We start from the raw sequence: 16,157 nt of genomic DNA, 5'->3' as shown, positions 1-16,157 counted from the left end.
GTCTTAACCATATCATATTAAATAATGTCATAATTGGCAATGGTACATGGCCGTTATAGAATACTATTTGACAATATTATGAAAGGTCTGTTAAGGCTTGCAATCTGTTTTGAGAATTTTAAAATTACAGTGTCTATTAAAATTGCTACTCCAATAAATGAAAGTAAATCCAGATTTCAAAAACTTAAAACATTTATGTTTGTTTTTGTTTTTGTTGCCTTTCCTGAATGCTTGCAATTCCTTTATTTAAACTTAAATTGATTACAAGTAGCCACTTATACTCCATGTGTGGTCTAAGTCATATGGTATTAAATGTTACTTCTTGCTTGGTGTGGTATTCTGTGGTTCTAACTGCATGTTTCAAAATTTTTGCTTGTCTTTTTAATTATCCTAATTGTGATGACACTTAAGTCTATTTGGTCAGCTTTTATACGAGGTCTTTTACCTGATTTATTTACATTAACTTTGTGCCTTTTGGGATTTATTTCCTATAACCATATTAGATATGTAATTTCATGATTCTATAGCTTCACACTAAGTCTGCATGTTTATTTTAACCCTTTTGTTTACAAGTGATGCTGATAAAAATATGTGACCTACTAGTTACAATAAATCAGAAACATATGTAAAATATATTTGTTTTTTCCACTAAAATAAAACAGAAGTGTGTGGATAATATATTTATTTTTTTCTCCACCCCACCCCATCCCTAGTGGAGCACAGACATTGATGAGTGGCTCAAATCCTATGCTGGGGAGTAATGCTGGTACCATAACTCCTTCAGGTTTAAATCTAAGCAGCATTCTACCACCAGCAGGACTGGTGCCAAGCTCACTGCCAGCTGCCATGCAATCTGCAGCTCAAGCAGGTTAGTACTGAGCAAGACACCTGGTCAGTGAGGTTCTTGAAATATTTTAAACAATTACTCTTTATCTTGTATACCTTTTGCTTTCAGTGTACCTGCACTTAAGGAAATCCCTCTTAACATTGGTTAAAATTGTGTGAAATCCAGAATTTTCTTTTCAACTTGGATATGGAAAAGAAAAAAAAACTGACTCACAATTGTTATAGCTCTGAAGAAAGTCGTTCAAACCATTGTCTACTATAAAGACAGTTTCATTTTATTTTCTGTTATGCTGTTTGCATACTGAAATGGAAAAATAACTGTTAAGAACCAAGAATTGTGGGATTGCTGCACTTTAAAAACAAGTTACTGAAACTCATTGTATGTGCTTTATTTTTCTGTGTTCAAGCAGTAGGGGAAACTGTCAATGGCATGGCATCAGGGGATATGTGTAGGGTTAGATTTAACCAACAACACGGAGCTGATTGGGTTTGTGCAGTTGTGACCAACGTGGATGCCAAAGATAATCAGCCTGATGGCGACTTTCAAATTGGTTGCCAGGTGGCTAAACAATTTGTGTGGACAATACAGGGAGGAAGCCTTTGGACCTCTGAATTGATTGGGCATATTGTGTGTTTTCATTCTGAAGTAGTTTTACCTGAAGCCAGAAGAAACACGATTATTTTTCACCCACCATTTGCTGTGAACTGTTGCCTTTAAAGAGTAACTTAAGGGACTTTACAGTTATGTACTAATTCTCTTGCGCCTCCTGCAAAGGAATCTGGAGAAAAAAGATTGAAAAACCGAATATCCTGGCAAGCTAAAGGATCATCCTAGCAAGCCTTATGAAATGGTGCTATTGAGCTGTGGTTCCCAGTTGTTTCTCTTCATTCCTAAAACCACATTTTTTGTTTGCCTGTGTATGTATGTATATGAATTTTAGAAGGGGGTTCGAGTTCTAACTAGTAGAGCCATACATTGATACTTCATAGATGTTTACTCATGATTAGAATTTTCTTATTTGCAATAAATGGTTATTTTTAAGTACAGGAACCTGGTCACTGTTTTCTGTTAACTTGGTTCCATCAAATAGGTATATTGGGATGTTGAATGCTTTGATTATATTGTCAACATTTTGCTAATCCCAAGAGCACTGGGCTTTCAGAATCAGCACACTTTCCCAAGTAGATCATAATACTGCTGCTTGAAAGGGGTCAGAAAAGATTTACAAGAATGTTGGAGGATTTGAGCTATAGGGCGAGGTTGAATAGGCTGGGGCTGTTTTCCCTGGAGCGTCGAGGCTGAGGGGTGACCTTATAGAGGTTTGCAAAATTATGAGGGGCATGGATAGGATAAATAGGCAAAGTCTTTTCCCTGGTGTCGAGGAACTAGAGGGCATAGGTTTAGGGTGAGAGGGGAAAGATATAAAAGAGACCTAAGGGGCAACCTTTTCAAGCACAGGGTGGAACGTGTATGGAATGAGCTGCCAGAGGATGTGGTGGAGGCTGGTACAATTGCAACATTTAAGAGGCATTTGGATGGGTATATGAATAGGAAGGGTTTGGAGGGATATGGGCCGGGTGCTGGCAGGTGGGACTAGATTGGGTTGGGATATCTGGTCGGCATGGACAGGTTGGACCGAAGGGTCTGTTTCCATTCTGTACATCTCTATGACTCTATACTGAGTTCCATTCCCCTGCTTGCTTCCTGTAGCTCTGCACATTATTCATTTTCAGAAAGCAATCTAATTCCCATTTGAATGCTTCAATTGAATCTGTTTCCATCACACTCTCAAGAAGTGCTTTGTGAACACTTAATGAGAAAAACTTCCTCTCTTGTTGCTTTAGCTTTTTTTTTCACCAAGTACTTTAAATCTGTGTCCTCTCATTCTTCATCTTTTCATGAATGGCAACAGTTTCTCCTTATCAATTCTGTCGAAACAAATATCCTCTCAAGCTTCACATCTCCAAGAAAAATAATCCCAAGTTTTCAAATCTGTTTTTGTAGCCTTTTTATTATTTCACTGGCCTGCATGTGTTGCTGATCGCTGATTGCTTGAGAATGATTGGCTCTCTTGGCCCTTTCGCATGGCAGTTAAGGGTCAACTTTGATGTAGAGGGAGTGCATTTCCTCTGATGGCAAGCTGACATATGAGGAGAGATTCAGTTAGTTAGGATTGTATTCACTGGACTTTAGATGAATGATAATAGATGTCACAGAAACCTATAAAATTCTAACAGTGAGATAGGTTGGATGCAGGAAAGATGTTCCCAGTGGAGAGGGAGTCCAGAACCAGGGGTAATAATTTAAGGAGTCAACCTTATAGCACTGAGATGAGGAGAAATTTCTTCACCCATGGAGTGGTGAGTCTGTTGAATTCACTACCACAGAAAGTACTTGAGGCCAGAATGTTATGTATTCAAGAAGAAGCTAGATGTAGGTCTTGTGTGAAAAGGGATTAAGGGATGTGGTGGGGGCTGGGATTAGGGTATTGAGTTTGCATATCAGCCATGATCATGTTGAATGGTGGAGCAGGCAGAAGAGTGTATTTCTGCTCTTATTTTCTATGTTTCCACGTAACCACGTTGCTGTGTACCTGCCATTCTCTTGTAATGTAAGTAGATTTCCTTCCCTAAAATACACTAGTGAACCAAATAGGACTTTACAACAATCAACAGTGCGTATATCCCTTGTGGGCTTCGCAAGCTGGATCTGCATTTGTTATCCATCCCTAACTGCCCTTGAGAAGGTGTCGGTGAGCTGCCTTCCTGAATCACCACAGCCCATTTGTTTAGGGGCACCCTTAGACTATATTATAATTCCAGATTTTATTGAATTCGAACAACGTCATCTGCTATGGTGGGATTCACAGCCATGTTCCCAGAAAATTAGTCGGAGACCCTGGATTACTCATCCACTGACATTACCACTACGTCACCACTTGGCTTCATTCCAGGGCTCATTTTCATGAGTCTTTTCTGCGCTCTGTCTTGCACCTTACATCTATTCTGAAGTGTGGCATCCAGAATTGGTCTCAGTATTCTAGCTGAGACTGAATAAATGTCTTTTACAGGTTCAACATAAACTCCTTATCCTGCATTCTATGCCCTAATTAATAAAGCCTAGGATACTGTATGCTTTATTAACTGCACCCTCAACCTTTCTTGCCACAGTCAATGATCTATGCAAACATATGCCTTGTTCACTCCACTCAATTCATCTATAGATTTGTACTCTTTATTTCATATTGTCTCTCCACATTCTTACAGCAAAAATTAATTCCATTTCTCTGCATCGAACTTCATCTGCCATTTGTCTGTGCATTCTCCCAATTTGTCCACGTCCTTCTGAAGTTCTTCGCAATCCGAACACAATTTATAATGTTTCCAAGTTCCATATCATCTACAAACTTTGGAATTGTGCCCTGTAAGCTAAGGTTTGTGTCATTAATACATTATTAGAAGAGCAAGGGGCCCAGCACACCCCACCTAGGGAACTTCACTTCAAACCTTTCTCCATCATGTAATACATCCAATAACCACAAACCTGTTTCCTGTCACTCAGTCGGTTTCTTACCTGCTAGTGTCCCTTTTAGTCCACAACACCTTTGTTCACAAGTCTGTTGCATAGCACAATTTCCAAGGTCTTTGGCAAGTCCGTATCCACCACATGAAACAGTATCGTCCTCATCAACCTCTCTGTCACCTCTTAAAAAGTTCATTGCCAACATGGATAATCATCTGATAATTATCTGATAGTAGTAAGCATGGTGGCTCAGTGGTTAGCGCTGCTGCCTCACGGGGCCAGGGACCCGGGTTCGATTCCTGCCTCGGGCGACTGTCTGTGTGGAGTTTGCACATTCTCCCCATGCCTGCATGGTTTCCTCCCACAGTCCAAAGATGTGCAGGTTAGGTGAATTGGCCGTGCTAAATTGCCCAGAGTGTTAGGTGCATTAGTCAGGGATAAATGTAGGGGAATGGGTCTGGATGGGTTGCTCTTCGGAGGGTTGGTGTGGACTTGTTGGGCCAAAGGGCCTGTTTCCATACTGTATGGAATCCAATCTAATGAAGCATGTGGAATGTATTGAAATTGAATAATCCAAAAGTTATGTTTTCTAACTTAGCCAAAATAAAATTCAATCTGCACTAAATAAAATCAGAAATGAAGTGCTATAACTTGATGCTGCCAATGATGCAGTTTGAAGATGCTATCAAATCTGTTCAGATTCCTTGTGTCAGATTGCATAACTTGTCTAAACTGACACAGTTGTTAGGTTAAAGTTTTAATCTTATTATGACCAAAATCTGAATTCCGATTTCTTTTTTGGATTTTTTTGGCTATCATTGTTTTGTTTTTCATATTTGTTGGAGATCTTAAACATGAGATTTTATTGTTAAGAAGCGTAACACTTCAACACTTTTGTTAGTGCAATGAGCACTCAAAATCAGAAGTGACGATCACTTAATTTGTGTCCCAATATGTTAATAAATGTTTAGCTGCAATATTATTGTGCATACTCAAATGTTAAAAGCAGCGAATTGTTCATGGTGTTGATCATGGCATTTAGAGCAGGGATATGTGTATTATTCTTAATTTTATGGCTACTTTTAAATTGTCTCATTTCATCATAGAAGTTGCATCTGCTTGTAGGTTCCAGGACAGCGACAGGACTTTTCCTTTAAAAGGATATTTTGCTCTGGAGTAGTGTTACTATATACTAGATACAAGACATGTTAATCTATTTGGAAATGTGACATTATAAATGCATTGCAAATATCAGATATGTATATACACTTAAATTCTTTTACCTGAACAAAAATAGTGACTTTGAACCAAATGATTTACTATTCACAGAAAATAATATGTTATTGTTTTCCTTATAGGTGGTTCATTTGTTGGTTTAAAAAATTCTCCTGGTTTCCGACCATTGAATTTGCTTCAGGTAGGATTCATTGCGATTGTAATAGAGTATCCTGTATTATTTGAATTCATTGTTAGTTAAAGTCAACTTCCCTGCCCTGGTTCTGAGATAACAGTTGCCTATGATGTTTCAGTGGTATTTTTGAAATATGGAACATGCATGTTTCTAATGGCATGTCAAGTTTAAATTCTGCTCAAGTTCAGCCCACAACTTGAACTTAAGAATTCCAAACAGCAACAACATGAATATCAATCTCACAGCTACTTTGATTTGAATATTTGTTAGTGCCAGCTGAGAACAGGATTCATTTTACATAGAGACATAGAATCTCCATTTTAGCCCCAATTTCCTCTTCTCCACAGTATTCCGGCCTCTAATAGCAATTAAATCAAAATTGATTTTTAATAACTAAGGCAAAATATGTATCATGCCTTTGAGCAATTGAAGTTTTTGCTATGTAAATTTTCCAAAGGTTGGAACATCAAAATGCCTTTCTTAACATCAAAGTTAGCTGACATTATAGATAGTTCTCTGTTGGCACAATTCCTTTCCCAATCAAAACTGCTATGTACACTCTTTGTTTTGCAATAGCTCAGGTCTGTATTAAATTCAGACATTCCATTATAACATTAGTATTTGTTGCTACCAATTAGGAACTCTGAATTAATGATGAACAAATTATTTGAGGAAATAGTTATCCTTCATTTATTAGAATCCTCCATCAGTGAATGAAAAGCTTTCTAAACTGCCATAAACTGCAGGCAAAACCAACCATGTAAATAGTAACTCTGGAAATCAGAACAGTAAAACATTAGTAGCAGATTCCAGGGGGAAAAGTAACTACAGATTTGTAGGCCATATGTGACATAAGCTATAGTTCAGACTATGCAATAATAACATGTTTACTGCAGTAAGGATTCTTAAACGTTTCAGTGTCACCAGGAAAGTTTGAAGATAAATTATTTTAAATAATCATTTATTTTTCTTTAAAGCTATAATTTATGCTAAAACGTGACTCTGATTGAGAGCACTGTGTATACATATGTATTATAGAGTCATAGTTATACAGCACGGATAAATGGAAACAGACTCTTCGATCCAATTAGGCCGTGCCAACGAATTCCTAAGCTGATCTGGTCCCGTATGCCAGTATTTGGTCCCTTTCCCTCTAAACCCTTCCAATTCATGTAACCAACCTTTTAAATGATGGAATTGTACTCATCTCCACAACCTCCACTGGCAGCTCGTTCCATGCATGCACCACCCTCTGCATGAAAAAATTGCTCCTCAGGTCCCTTAAGCGTTTGCCCTTTAGTTTTGGACTTCCCTACCCTGGGAAAAATACCTTGGCTATTGACCCTTTCCATGTCCCTCATGATTTTATAAACCTCAATAAGGTCACCTCTCAGCCTCTGCCGATCCAGAGAAAAAACTCCCAGTCTATTTAGCCTCTCCCTATAGCTCAAACCCTGCAATCCCTGGCAACATCCTTGTAAATCTTTTTTGAACTCTTTAATGTTTAACAGCATCTTTCCTATAGTAGGGAGACCAGAATTGACCGTAGTATTCTAAAAGTGGCCTCATCAATGTCCTGTACAGTTACAACATGACATCCCAACTCCTATACTCAATGCATTGAACAATAAGGGTAAGCATACCAAACACCTTTTTACCTTGTCTACCTGTGACTCCATTTTCAAGGAACTGTGCACCTGCACCCAGAGGTCCTTTAGTTCAGTGACATGTTCCCAGAGTCCTACCATTAACTGCATAAGTTCTGCCTTACCAAAATGCAATATTTCACCTTTGTCTAAATTAAACTCAATCTGCCACTGCGTGGCCCTAGCTTCTGACAAAGTTTTGGGATACACCTGATCAGATGCCAGCGATTTGTCCACCTTTATGCATTCTAAGAATGCCATCACCACCTCTTCTGTAATATGGATGCTTTTCAAGATGTATGTATTTTATCAGAAATTGTTTGAAAAAAAAGTCTGAGATGTCTGTGCTGCCTCTCCAAAGGGTGATTCATCTGTGCTGTTCCTGGTCTTCTCTCCATGGCCCTGCACGTTCTTCCTTTTCGAAGAATGATTCAGTTTCTCTTTAATGCCTCAATCAAGCTTGCATCCATCACCTGTTTCGGCAGCAAACTTAACCAGTCATTTTGTGAAGAAGTTTCTGCACATGTCTGCATTGCTTTTTCTTTGCCAACTAACATATTTGTCCCCCTCGTTCTCGATTCTCTACCACTGGAGGCAATTTTGCCCAGGCAAATCTGTCCACTCCTCTCAGAGTTTTGAATACATCAATCTTCTCTCAAGGAAAATAAACACAAATGTAGTCGGTTCTGCTGAAACGTGCATTTCTTCAACACGAATTGGCTGTAATGCAATTGAAGAATTTAGACCATTATTTGTAGAATGCGAACTTTCCTTACCTGTATTGGTTATAACACGATTTCAGTCCCATTAATTTAAATGGTGCTGCTATTATGTGATTTTCTAATATCACAGGATTGGAACCATCATGTCATATCAGGCCCAACCATAATGCGTACAAATGAATAACACATGCAACTAATTTAACTATATTGCTTTTACTTTTGTTATTGAGATCCTATGTGCCACATTAATCTTTATTGAGCAAAACATAACTTTATCTTGATAGAAACTATATCTGTCCAGTTCAAGTTCAGCTGTTCAAACAACATTTTAGCATTCCTAAAAGTAAGAGAGTTAATTTAATGACTAAATTAAGATGAGTCAAGTCTGTTCCTCTTGATTAATACAATAAATTGAAAAAGCTTTGTACTCCTCCTATTAGATGTATTGTGCATAATTTAGAATCATTGAAGGGACCTGACAATGGTAGTTATAATTCACATTCATGTACAAACCAGAATTATTGGTAATTAAGAGATAAATGCTGCCTTCGAACTGATTTGAGGTTCCGAAACCATATTGCAATAACCGTGTTAGTCATTTTAAATTTAAATTATGAGACAGATGCAGAATCAAATAATTTTAGTTAGCCTTAATCATACAAATACAAGAAACATAACATGAAAACTAAAATACTATGCACTAAGAACAGATTAAAGTTGAAATGCTATGGATCACTTTTTATTAATTAAGTTGCTGTGTATTATTATGTTATTTTAGTTTGACAATTAAACTATTAATTTCACTATTTATGGCCACTAGTCCCTTGCTAAGAAGATTGTATAATAATTTGATTTGATTTAAGCCATTATTTTCTTTTAACACTGAGGTAGCAACCCAGTGAAATTTGCATGCATTGATATTCTTGATCCAACAATTCAGGACACATGCTGCGGTGCTTCAGCATCTTGTGCTTTCAAAATCCCTCATGCAGTTTTTACAAACATTTTGCCACAACTTGTTTGGAAAAGCATTTAGGCGTACGTCCATGTATTTCTATACTTGTACAACACTGAATCTTCACTTTGCATTTCCATTCCAGCTTGGACTTGTGCCAGTCAAATTCATAGTATGGAAGTGTGTTTATGTTCTTGCATCATTTCTATTTTGGTCATGCTGTCACATCTAACAAAAAAAATTGTCTTTTAATATGAGGAAGACTACCATCTGAAAATAGTAAAAATTTCTGAGGCAAATGTTCTAAAGTTTATGAATAGTTAATTGAGTAAGAACATGTCTGTGGTACAGCATCAAATATTTGAACAATCAATAAAAAAAAACACATATTTGAAAGCATTCACCAATAACCTACATAGCTGTAACAACGGAATAACACTCGCAGACAGATTGTGCATATATACACACATATCTATGCATATGATGTTATTATAAACATTTAGCATCTAAAGCCTTAAAACTGAGGCAGAGAACTCAAAGTGGTAAATACTTGAATGATTGTTTCCTGTCTAAGGTAATGATTATTATCCTTATCCTGACTGCCACTAATTAAATAAAAACTCTGTCCCTTTTGGGATGATGCAGTGGTATGCTGTGCAGGCAGGTGTAATGTTTTGATTCAGAGTATATCTTTTAAAGGTTCTATAATGTGTTATCTTAAAGAATTTTTACATAACTTACAAGCAGAGATGTATACATGCACAGAAGGAATATGATGACTGTTTTTGATATGTAATCATTATTGGCACATAGCAATGCATCTAATTGTTTCAAAATTTAGTAAGAGTCACTTATAATGGTTCCTTTTTATCAAAGTGTTATAAGTTCCTTGTGCTTTTCAAAAATAGCTTTTGCTCAAAGTGAAATTTTCTTGAAGAATAATAATTGCATATCAAACTTTGGCACTAACAGAAATATATTTAAAATGAAAGTAGAACTCAATATCTTAATGCAAAAGCCAAGGCTTAAGTGTTTTCAGCCATCTTCAGCCAGAAGTGTCAAGTAGATGATCCATCTCTCCCTTCCTCCTCAGAATGTCCGCATCAGAGGCCCCAGTAATAAACCAGTTCAATTCATTGCACATGATGATGAGAAAAGGTTGAACACTCTGAGCATTAGTTCCTGATAACATCTTGTCTGTAGTGTTGAAAACTTTGTGCTCCAACTCATGCATCTAGCCAAGCTGTTCCATTACAGGTACAACATTAGCAGCTATCTGACAATGTCGAAAATTGCCAGATATGTTCTCTTCACAGAAAACAGGACAAGTCCAATCATCACCACTACAGTCTATTCTTAATCTTCAGCAAAGAAATGGGAGGATGTCACAAACAGTGCTATCAACAGCACTTACTCAGCAATTGCTCATCAATTGTCACTGTTCTGTGAGAACCACTAGGCTCCAGACTTCATTACAAAAACTGAATTCCAAAGGTGAGGTGAGAGGATATGCTGTTGACATCAAGGCTGCCTTTGACTGAGGCATCAAGTAAGCCTAATAAAAGTGCAGTTGATGACAATTAGGACTATTGCATCTAGTTCTGCATGCCACACATTAGGAAGGTTATGAGAGCTTTGGAGAGATTGCTAAAAGGATCCATGATAATGTTGCAGGAATGATGAACTTGAATTTGAAGGTGGATTGGAAAGTTTAGAACTGTTTTCCTTAAAGAAAATGTGGCTGTGAGGAAGTTTGGTGATGGTATTCAAAATCATGAGGAGTTTGGACAGGTTAGGTAGGGAAATATCATTTCTATTAATGGCGCAGTTGAGAATGTGTAGGGGTAGATTAAAAAGGAAGAAGCAGAAGAGATACGAAAGGAAAATGTTCATACAGCGAGTGATTAAGGTCTAGATATCTCTTCCTCATAATTGTGGTGGAGGCAAATTAATTCAAATATTCAGAATGAAATTACACCATCATCTGAAAATGTGCAGGATTAGGGCAGAAGACAGGCAATTGACATTGGGCTCATGCAGAGATTCTGTACTGTAACAGAACTGTGATTCTGAGGGTAAATTCTCTACTAGTTAAAGTTAAGATTAGAGTCAGACCTTGTCCAAAGGAAGATTGTTCCAATTGTTAAGGATCAATCATTTCAACCCAGAGCATCTATAGGTGTTCTTCAGGGAAGTATTCAATTATATTTATTGGTTTCAAAGGTCGGCGCAACATCGAGGGCCGAAGGGCCTGTACTGCACTGTAATGTTCTATCTATCAATCTATCTATCTATCTATCTATATTCAGCTGCCTCATTGATTACCTTCCCTCCCTCATAAGGTCATACGTGGATACATAATTGCACAGTGCTCAATCCCATTTGTAATTCCACATACTGAAGTAGTCTGTGCCTGCATGCAACAAGACCTGGACAACATTTGGGTATGAGCAGATTAGTTGCAAGTAAGATTTGCACCACCTGTGTCAGGCAATGACCATCTCCCAAAAGAAATTTCTTTCCTTAACATTAATGCATTGCCTTCAGTGAATCTCCCACTGTTATTCTGAGGTTACCATTGATCAGAAATTTAAGTGGACCAGCTGCATAAGTCTAAGAGCAGATCAGATGCTGGGAAGTCTGTGCCCAATAACTCACCTCCTGACTTGCCAAAGCTTGCCACAGTCTATAAGGTTCAAGTCAGGAGTGTAATGAATCATTCTGCACTGCCTGGATAGGTGCAGCTCCAATAAGATTCTATAATATTGACATCATCCCTGGACAAAGCAACCCACTTAATTGCAATCATGTCCACCAAGTTAAACATTCACTCCCTTCCCCATTGACACAAGGTGGCAGCAGTATGTAACCCAAAAAAGGTGCACTGCAGCGAGTTGCAAGGCTCTTCTGACAGTATGATCCAAACTTGTGGCAAATGCCAACTTGAAGAACAGGAGTTCAACAGCAAAGTATACACATGTTTTTAAGCATTTGGTTTTGCCTGTGAAGACCAAGAATTTCCAATACTATGCATTTAATGCTGTTAATTGGCATTAATTAACTTGACATGATAGCACTTTACTTCACTCTGAATACTGATTTCACTGCTGATTGGCATTTGTTTATTTCTGATGTGAAGAACTGTGTGTTTGTACTTATGACAGGAGAAAGATCATGTAATGTTGTTTCTTCAATCTGAATTCCTTTTGAAAATGCTTTAATCTCTAACATAACTCCTTTGTTCTAGAGGTTAGTAAACAAAATTTGAGGGGGCGGGGAAAACAGACAATTGTGGATGCTGGAAATCCAAAACAAAAATTGCTGGAGAAACTTAGCAGATCTGGCAACATCTGTTTCATTTCCAGTGACCCTCCTTCAGAACCCCAATAGTTTTGATGAAGGGTCACTAGACATAAAGCATTAGCTCTGCTTTTTCTGTACAGATGCTACTGGATTTGATGAGTTTCTCGAGGAATTTCTGTTTTGTTTTTGATCTCGAGGGATTTCGGATCATATACAGGCAGGTTAACAGATGGAAAACAATAAGAATAAATGGATTTCTAAGTTTGCTGATGGCAAAAACTAGGTAGAAATGTGAATTGTGAGGAGAATGCAAAGAGGCTTCAAGTGGATTTATTCATTCATGGGATACGGATATCACTAGCTAAGCCCATTTGTAATTGTCCTTGAAACGGTGAGCTGCCTTCTTGAACCACTGTAATCATAGTCTAGGTAAATCCACAGCGCTATAAGGGCAAAATATAATGGGTAAAAATGTGAAGTTAACCATTTTAGTAGGAAAAGTATAAAATGCAGAGTATTTCTTTAATGTTGAGACATTTGGAAATGCTGATGTCCAAAGGGACCAGAGTCTCTTTGCTGATGATTTGGAAGGCAAACGATATGTTGGCCTTTTCTTGCTAGAGAATATGAGTACAGAAGTAAAGAAGTCTTGCTTTATTTGCTTAGAAAGTGTGGGCTGCAGATGCTGGTTTTCAGAGTTGAGAGTGTGGTGCTGGAAAAGCACAGCAATCTGCAGCATCCGAGGAGCAGGAAAATTGACATTTCGGGCATAAGCCCTTCAACAGGAATGTAAGCCCTTCGTATGTGTAGTGTCTTGATAACTCAAAAACTGAAATATTGTGTGCAGATCTGGCCTCATTACCTAAGGAAAGGTATAGTTGCCATAGACTGTGTTCAACAAAGGTTCATCAGACTGAGACTGGAAACTCTCTCCTCAAGAATCAAAGGTTTAGCAGAAAGAAAGATGATCTCACTGAAACATGCTAGATGTGAGTGATCGGAGGATAGTGCATGAAGATGTCATATGAGGGAGAAAATCAACCATGGTCTACTTCAATGGTGTAGCAGGTTTGAGGTTGAATGATCAACCAGCCTTTTCAATAAATTAGATTCTGTTTTGCAGAACAATACATTTTTGGACATGTCAATTGATGGAACCAAATATTGTACACTGATGTTCTACACTGTTATGCTTTGCATTCAAGAAACCGTCCGGAAATGTAATAGATTTGTTGTGTTTGCATTAGCTTCTCTAATATATAATCAAATTTACTGTTTAATAAATCTAGGTTGTAATATTCTAGTGAGTGTTCTTGAGAGGTCTAGGGTATACATACCTTTTTTTTTAGGATGGCAGGTAAAATTGAGAAAGCTATTGTTAAAACAAAGACTTATCCTTAGCTTTTCAAACAGCCATGGAGTACAAATGCAAGAAGATTCTGCAAAACCTTTAAAAATGGCTGATTGGGTCCCAGCTGTGATGTTATGTAAAAATTGGATATAATATTTTAGGAAGAATTTCAAACTCTCCAAAACAGTACAGAAGAAATTTATTGGAATGGTGCAAAGATGCAGGGACAAGAGAAACTGAGGTTGTTTTCCTTGGAGTAGAGCTTTAAAAGGGAAGATTTAACAGAGTTGTTCAAGATCATGAAGGGTTTTGTTAAGTAAATAAGGAAGAACTGTTTCCAGGAGTGGAAGATAAGTAACTAAAGGATACAGGTTTCAGGTATTTGACAAAGAAACCAGAGGGAAGATGAGAATTGATATTAGGTAAAACGTTTTATGATTTATATGATTTTGCACTGAGTGAAATATTGGGGAAACAGCTTGGACAATAATTTTCAAAAATTTATTTGATGAGGGGAAAACTTTGCACAGCTGTGGGGAATTGGAAAAGGAATGGAATAAATTGAAGCAATTGTCTAAAGAGTGAAAGAGAGACGTGAGCAATCCTAAAAGCTCTCAATATTATAACACATAGCTAACAATCTCTCTCTTTCTCAAAAGATCTACTTAAGTTTTCTGAAGCCCACCTCTGCATACTTGTCACGATAGGTTTGGCAGCATTAGAGAAATGATAAGTTATTATTGTTTAGGCCTGTGACTATTGATCAGAACTGGGAAAAGTTAGAAATATAGTAAAATTTAAGCAAATAAAAGCTCAGAGGATGGGAAAAAAAACAAAAAGGAAAGTCTGCGATCATGTGGAATGTGTAAGAGATTAAATGTCTAAATGGTCATGGTATAAGTCAAAGAGAGTCATGATGGGGCAAGTCAAGAAGTAAAAGATATTTCTAGAAAAACTGTGAAACAGAATTATGAATAGCTAGCAGAAGAAAGATGTGTAAGGTAAAGCAAACAGGAAAAAATATAAAGAAAATGAAAAGGCAGAGTTTATGATTTAAAATTCGTGAACTCACTGGGATGCAGCAGGAAGCTCACGATAGAAAGTTCAGAGTGCGAAGAAGGTGGAGAATTAACGTAAGAGGCAACTCAGATTTGTGAGCTGTTTGGAGGTGTCCTGCAAAGTGGTCACCAAGTCTGCATTTGGCTGTCTCATTGTTGAGGAAGCCATGTCATGAGTAGTAAATGCAGTGCTCATTTGAAAATATGTGAATCACTGTTTCATCTGGAAGCAGTGTTTCAGACAATGATGGTGAGAAGAGAGAAGATAAAAGGCAGCGTTTACATCTCTTTGGTTTGCATGGAATTGTACTGTGGGAAAAGGGGAGAGAGAGAGTAAATAAGGAGTAGACCAGGGAATTATGTAGAGAGCAGCCCCTTCAGACAGCTGACAGGGGACACTGTCATCTTCAACACCTTTCCCTTCCATAGCACCTTACCGTGTAAGTGAGGAGATGCAACACATGCTCTTCCCTTAATGTCCAAGGTCCCAAATCATTAACAATTAAACTTGTTCTTCTTTAAATTTAGAATACTGCATTCTCTACTCCTGAAATAGCCTCTCTGTTGGAGACAGCAAATAGAATGGGTAACTGCTTTGCAGATCATCTCTGTCCAAGCTACAAACATAACCCTAACACTACAGCTGTCCATTTAACTCTCCATCAGACTTTCCTTCTGATCTGACATGTTAGACGTGTTTTTGGACACTGCTTCAAAAAGGCTGAAACTGACTAACAAAATATATTTTAATAAATATTACAAAGAAAATTTGCTGGGATAGAATGAAGAAAGCTCCACATATCCTAGCAAGCTTTCAGTGTTTTAGTCATATGATCATGCATAATTTAATCCTGTAAACTGCATGTCAGGTGTTGTAGCTCGGTTGAGCTCATTCAGTGTAAAGCAGTAGAGTTATGGCACTGTTCCAATGAAGCTGTTTGGAAACTTCCAATTTGTTCACAAACGTAACCCTGAGCAACCACTTGCTTCTTATGTTAGACCTTCACATTGCTGCCAATCAAACATTTCTGACCTCAACTTCGTGCTATGTTCTGATGTAGCTCAACCCCAGCTTGAGGAATAGCACCTCAGTGTTCTGAGTAAGCACTTTGCAACTTCCTGGATGTGACGGTTTTAGATCATTAACTCTGCCCTATTTTTGTTTCTTTTTCCTTGCTGTTTTTTTAACACTCTCTGTTTTTGAATGGCAACTGTTCATAATCCTGCAATTAACATCTCTTCTAGCTGTATCTATCATATCTTCACTCATACCAGAACCAATTCGTTTGGCCTTGCACCTTATATCATGAAATGTTTCATCATTAATCTCTCAAATCTTATC

General features: G+C 37.7%; 1 protein-coding gene across 13 annotated transcripts in view; it reads left to right on the top strand.

Moving 5' to 3' along the window:
• Nucleotides 1-16,157, top strand: part of supt20 (SPT20 homolog, SAGA complex component) — a 61,043-nt gene that overhangs the window by 37,283 nt on the left and 7,603 nt on the right. For all 13 annotated transcript variants that reach the window (XM_043692080.1, XM_043692083.1, XM_043692084.1 and 10 more), the window contains 2 exons: nt 714-868; nt 5,728-5,786. In XM_043692080.1, coding sequence (XP_043548015.1) covers nt 714-868; nt 5,728-5,786 — 214 coding nt within the window. The remainder of the gene's footprint in view (nt 1-713; nt 869-5,727; nt 5,787-16,157) is intronic.

Source organism: Chiloscyllium plagiosum, chromosome 6, assembly GCF_004010195.1.
Source record: "Chiloscyllium plagiosum isolate BGI_BamShark_2017 chromosome 6, ASM401019v2, whole genome shotgun sequence".
NCBI lineage: Eukaryota > Metazoa > Chordata > Chondrichthyes > Orectolobiformes > Hemiscylliidae > Chiloscyllium > Chiloscyllium plagiosum.
This window is presented reverse-complemented; position numbering and strand designations above follow the sequence as displayed.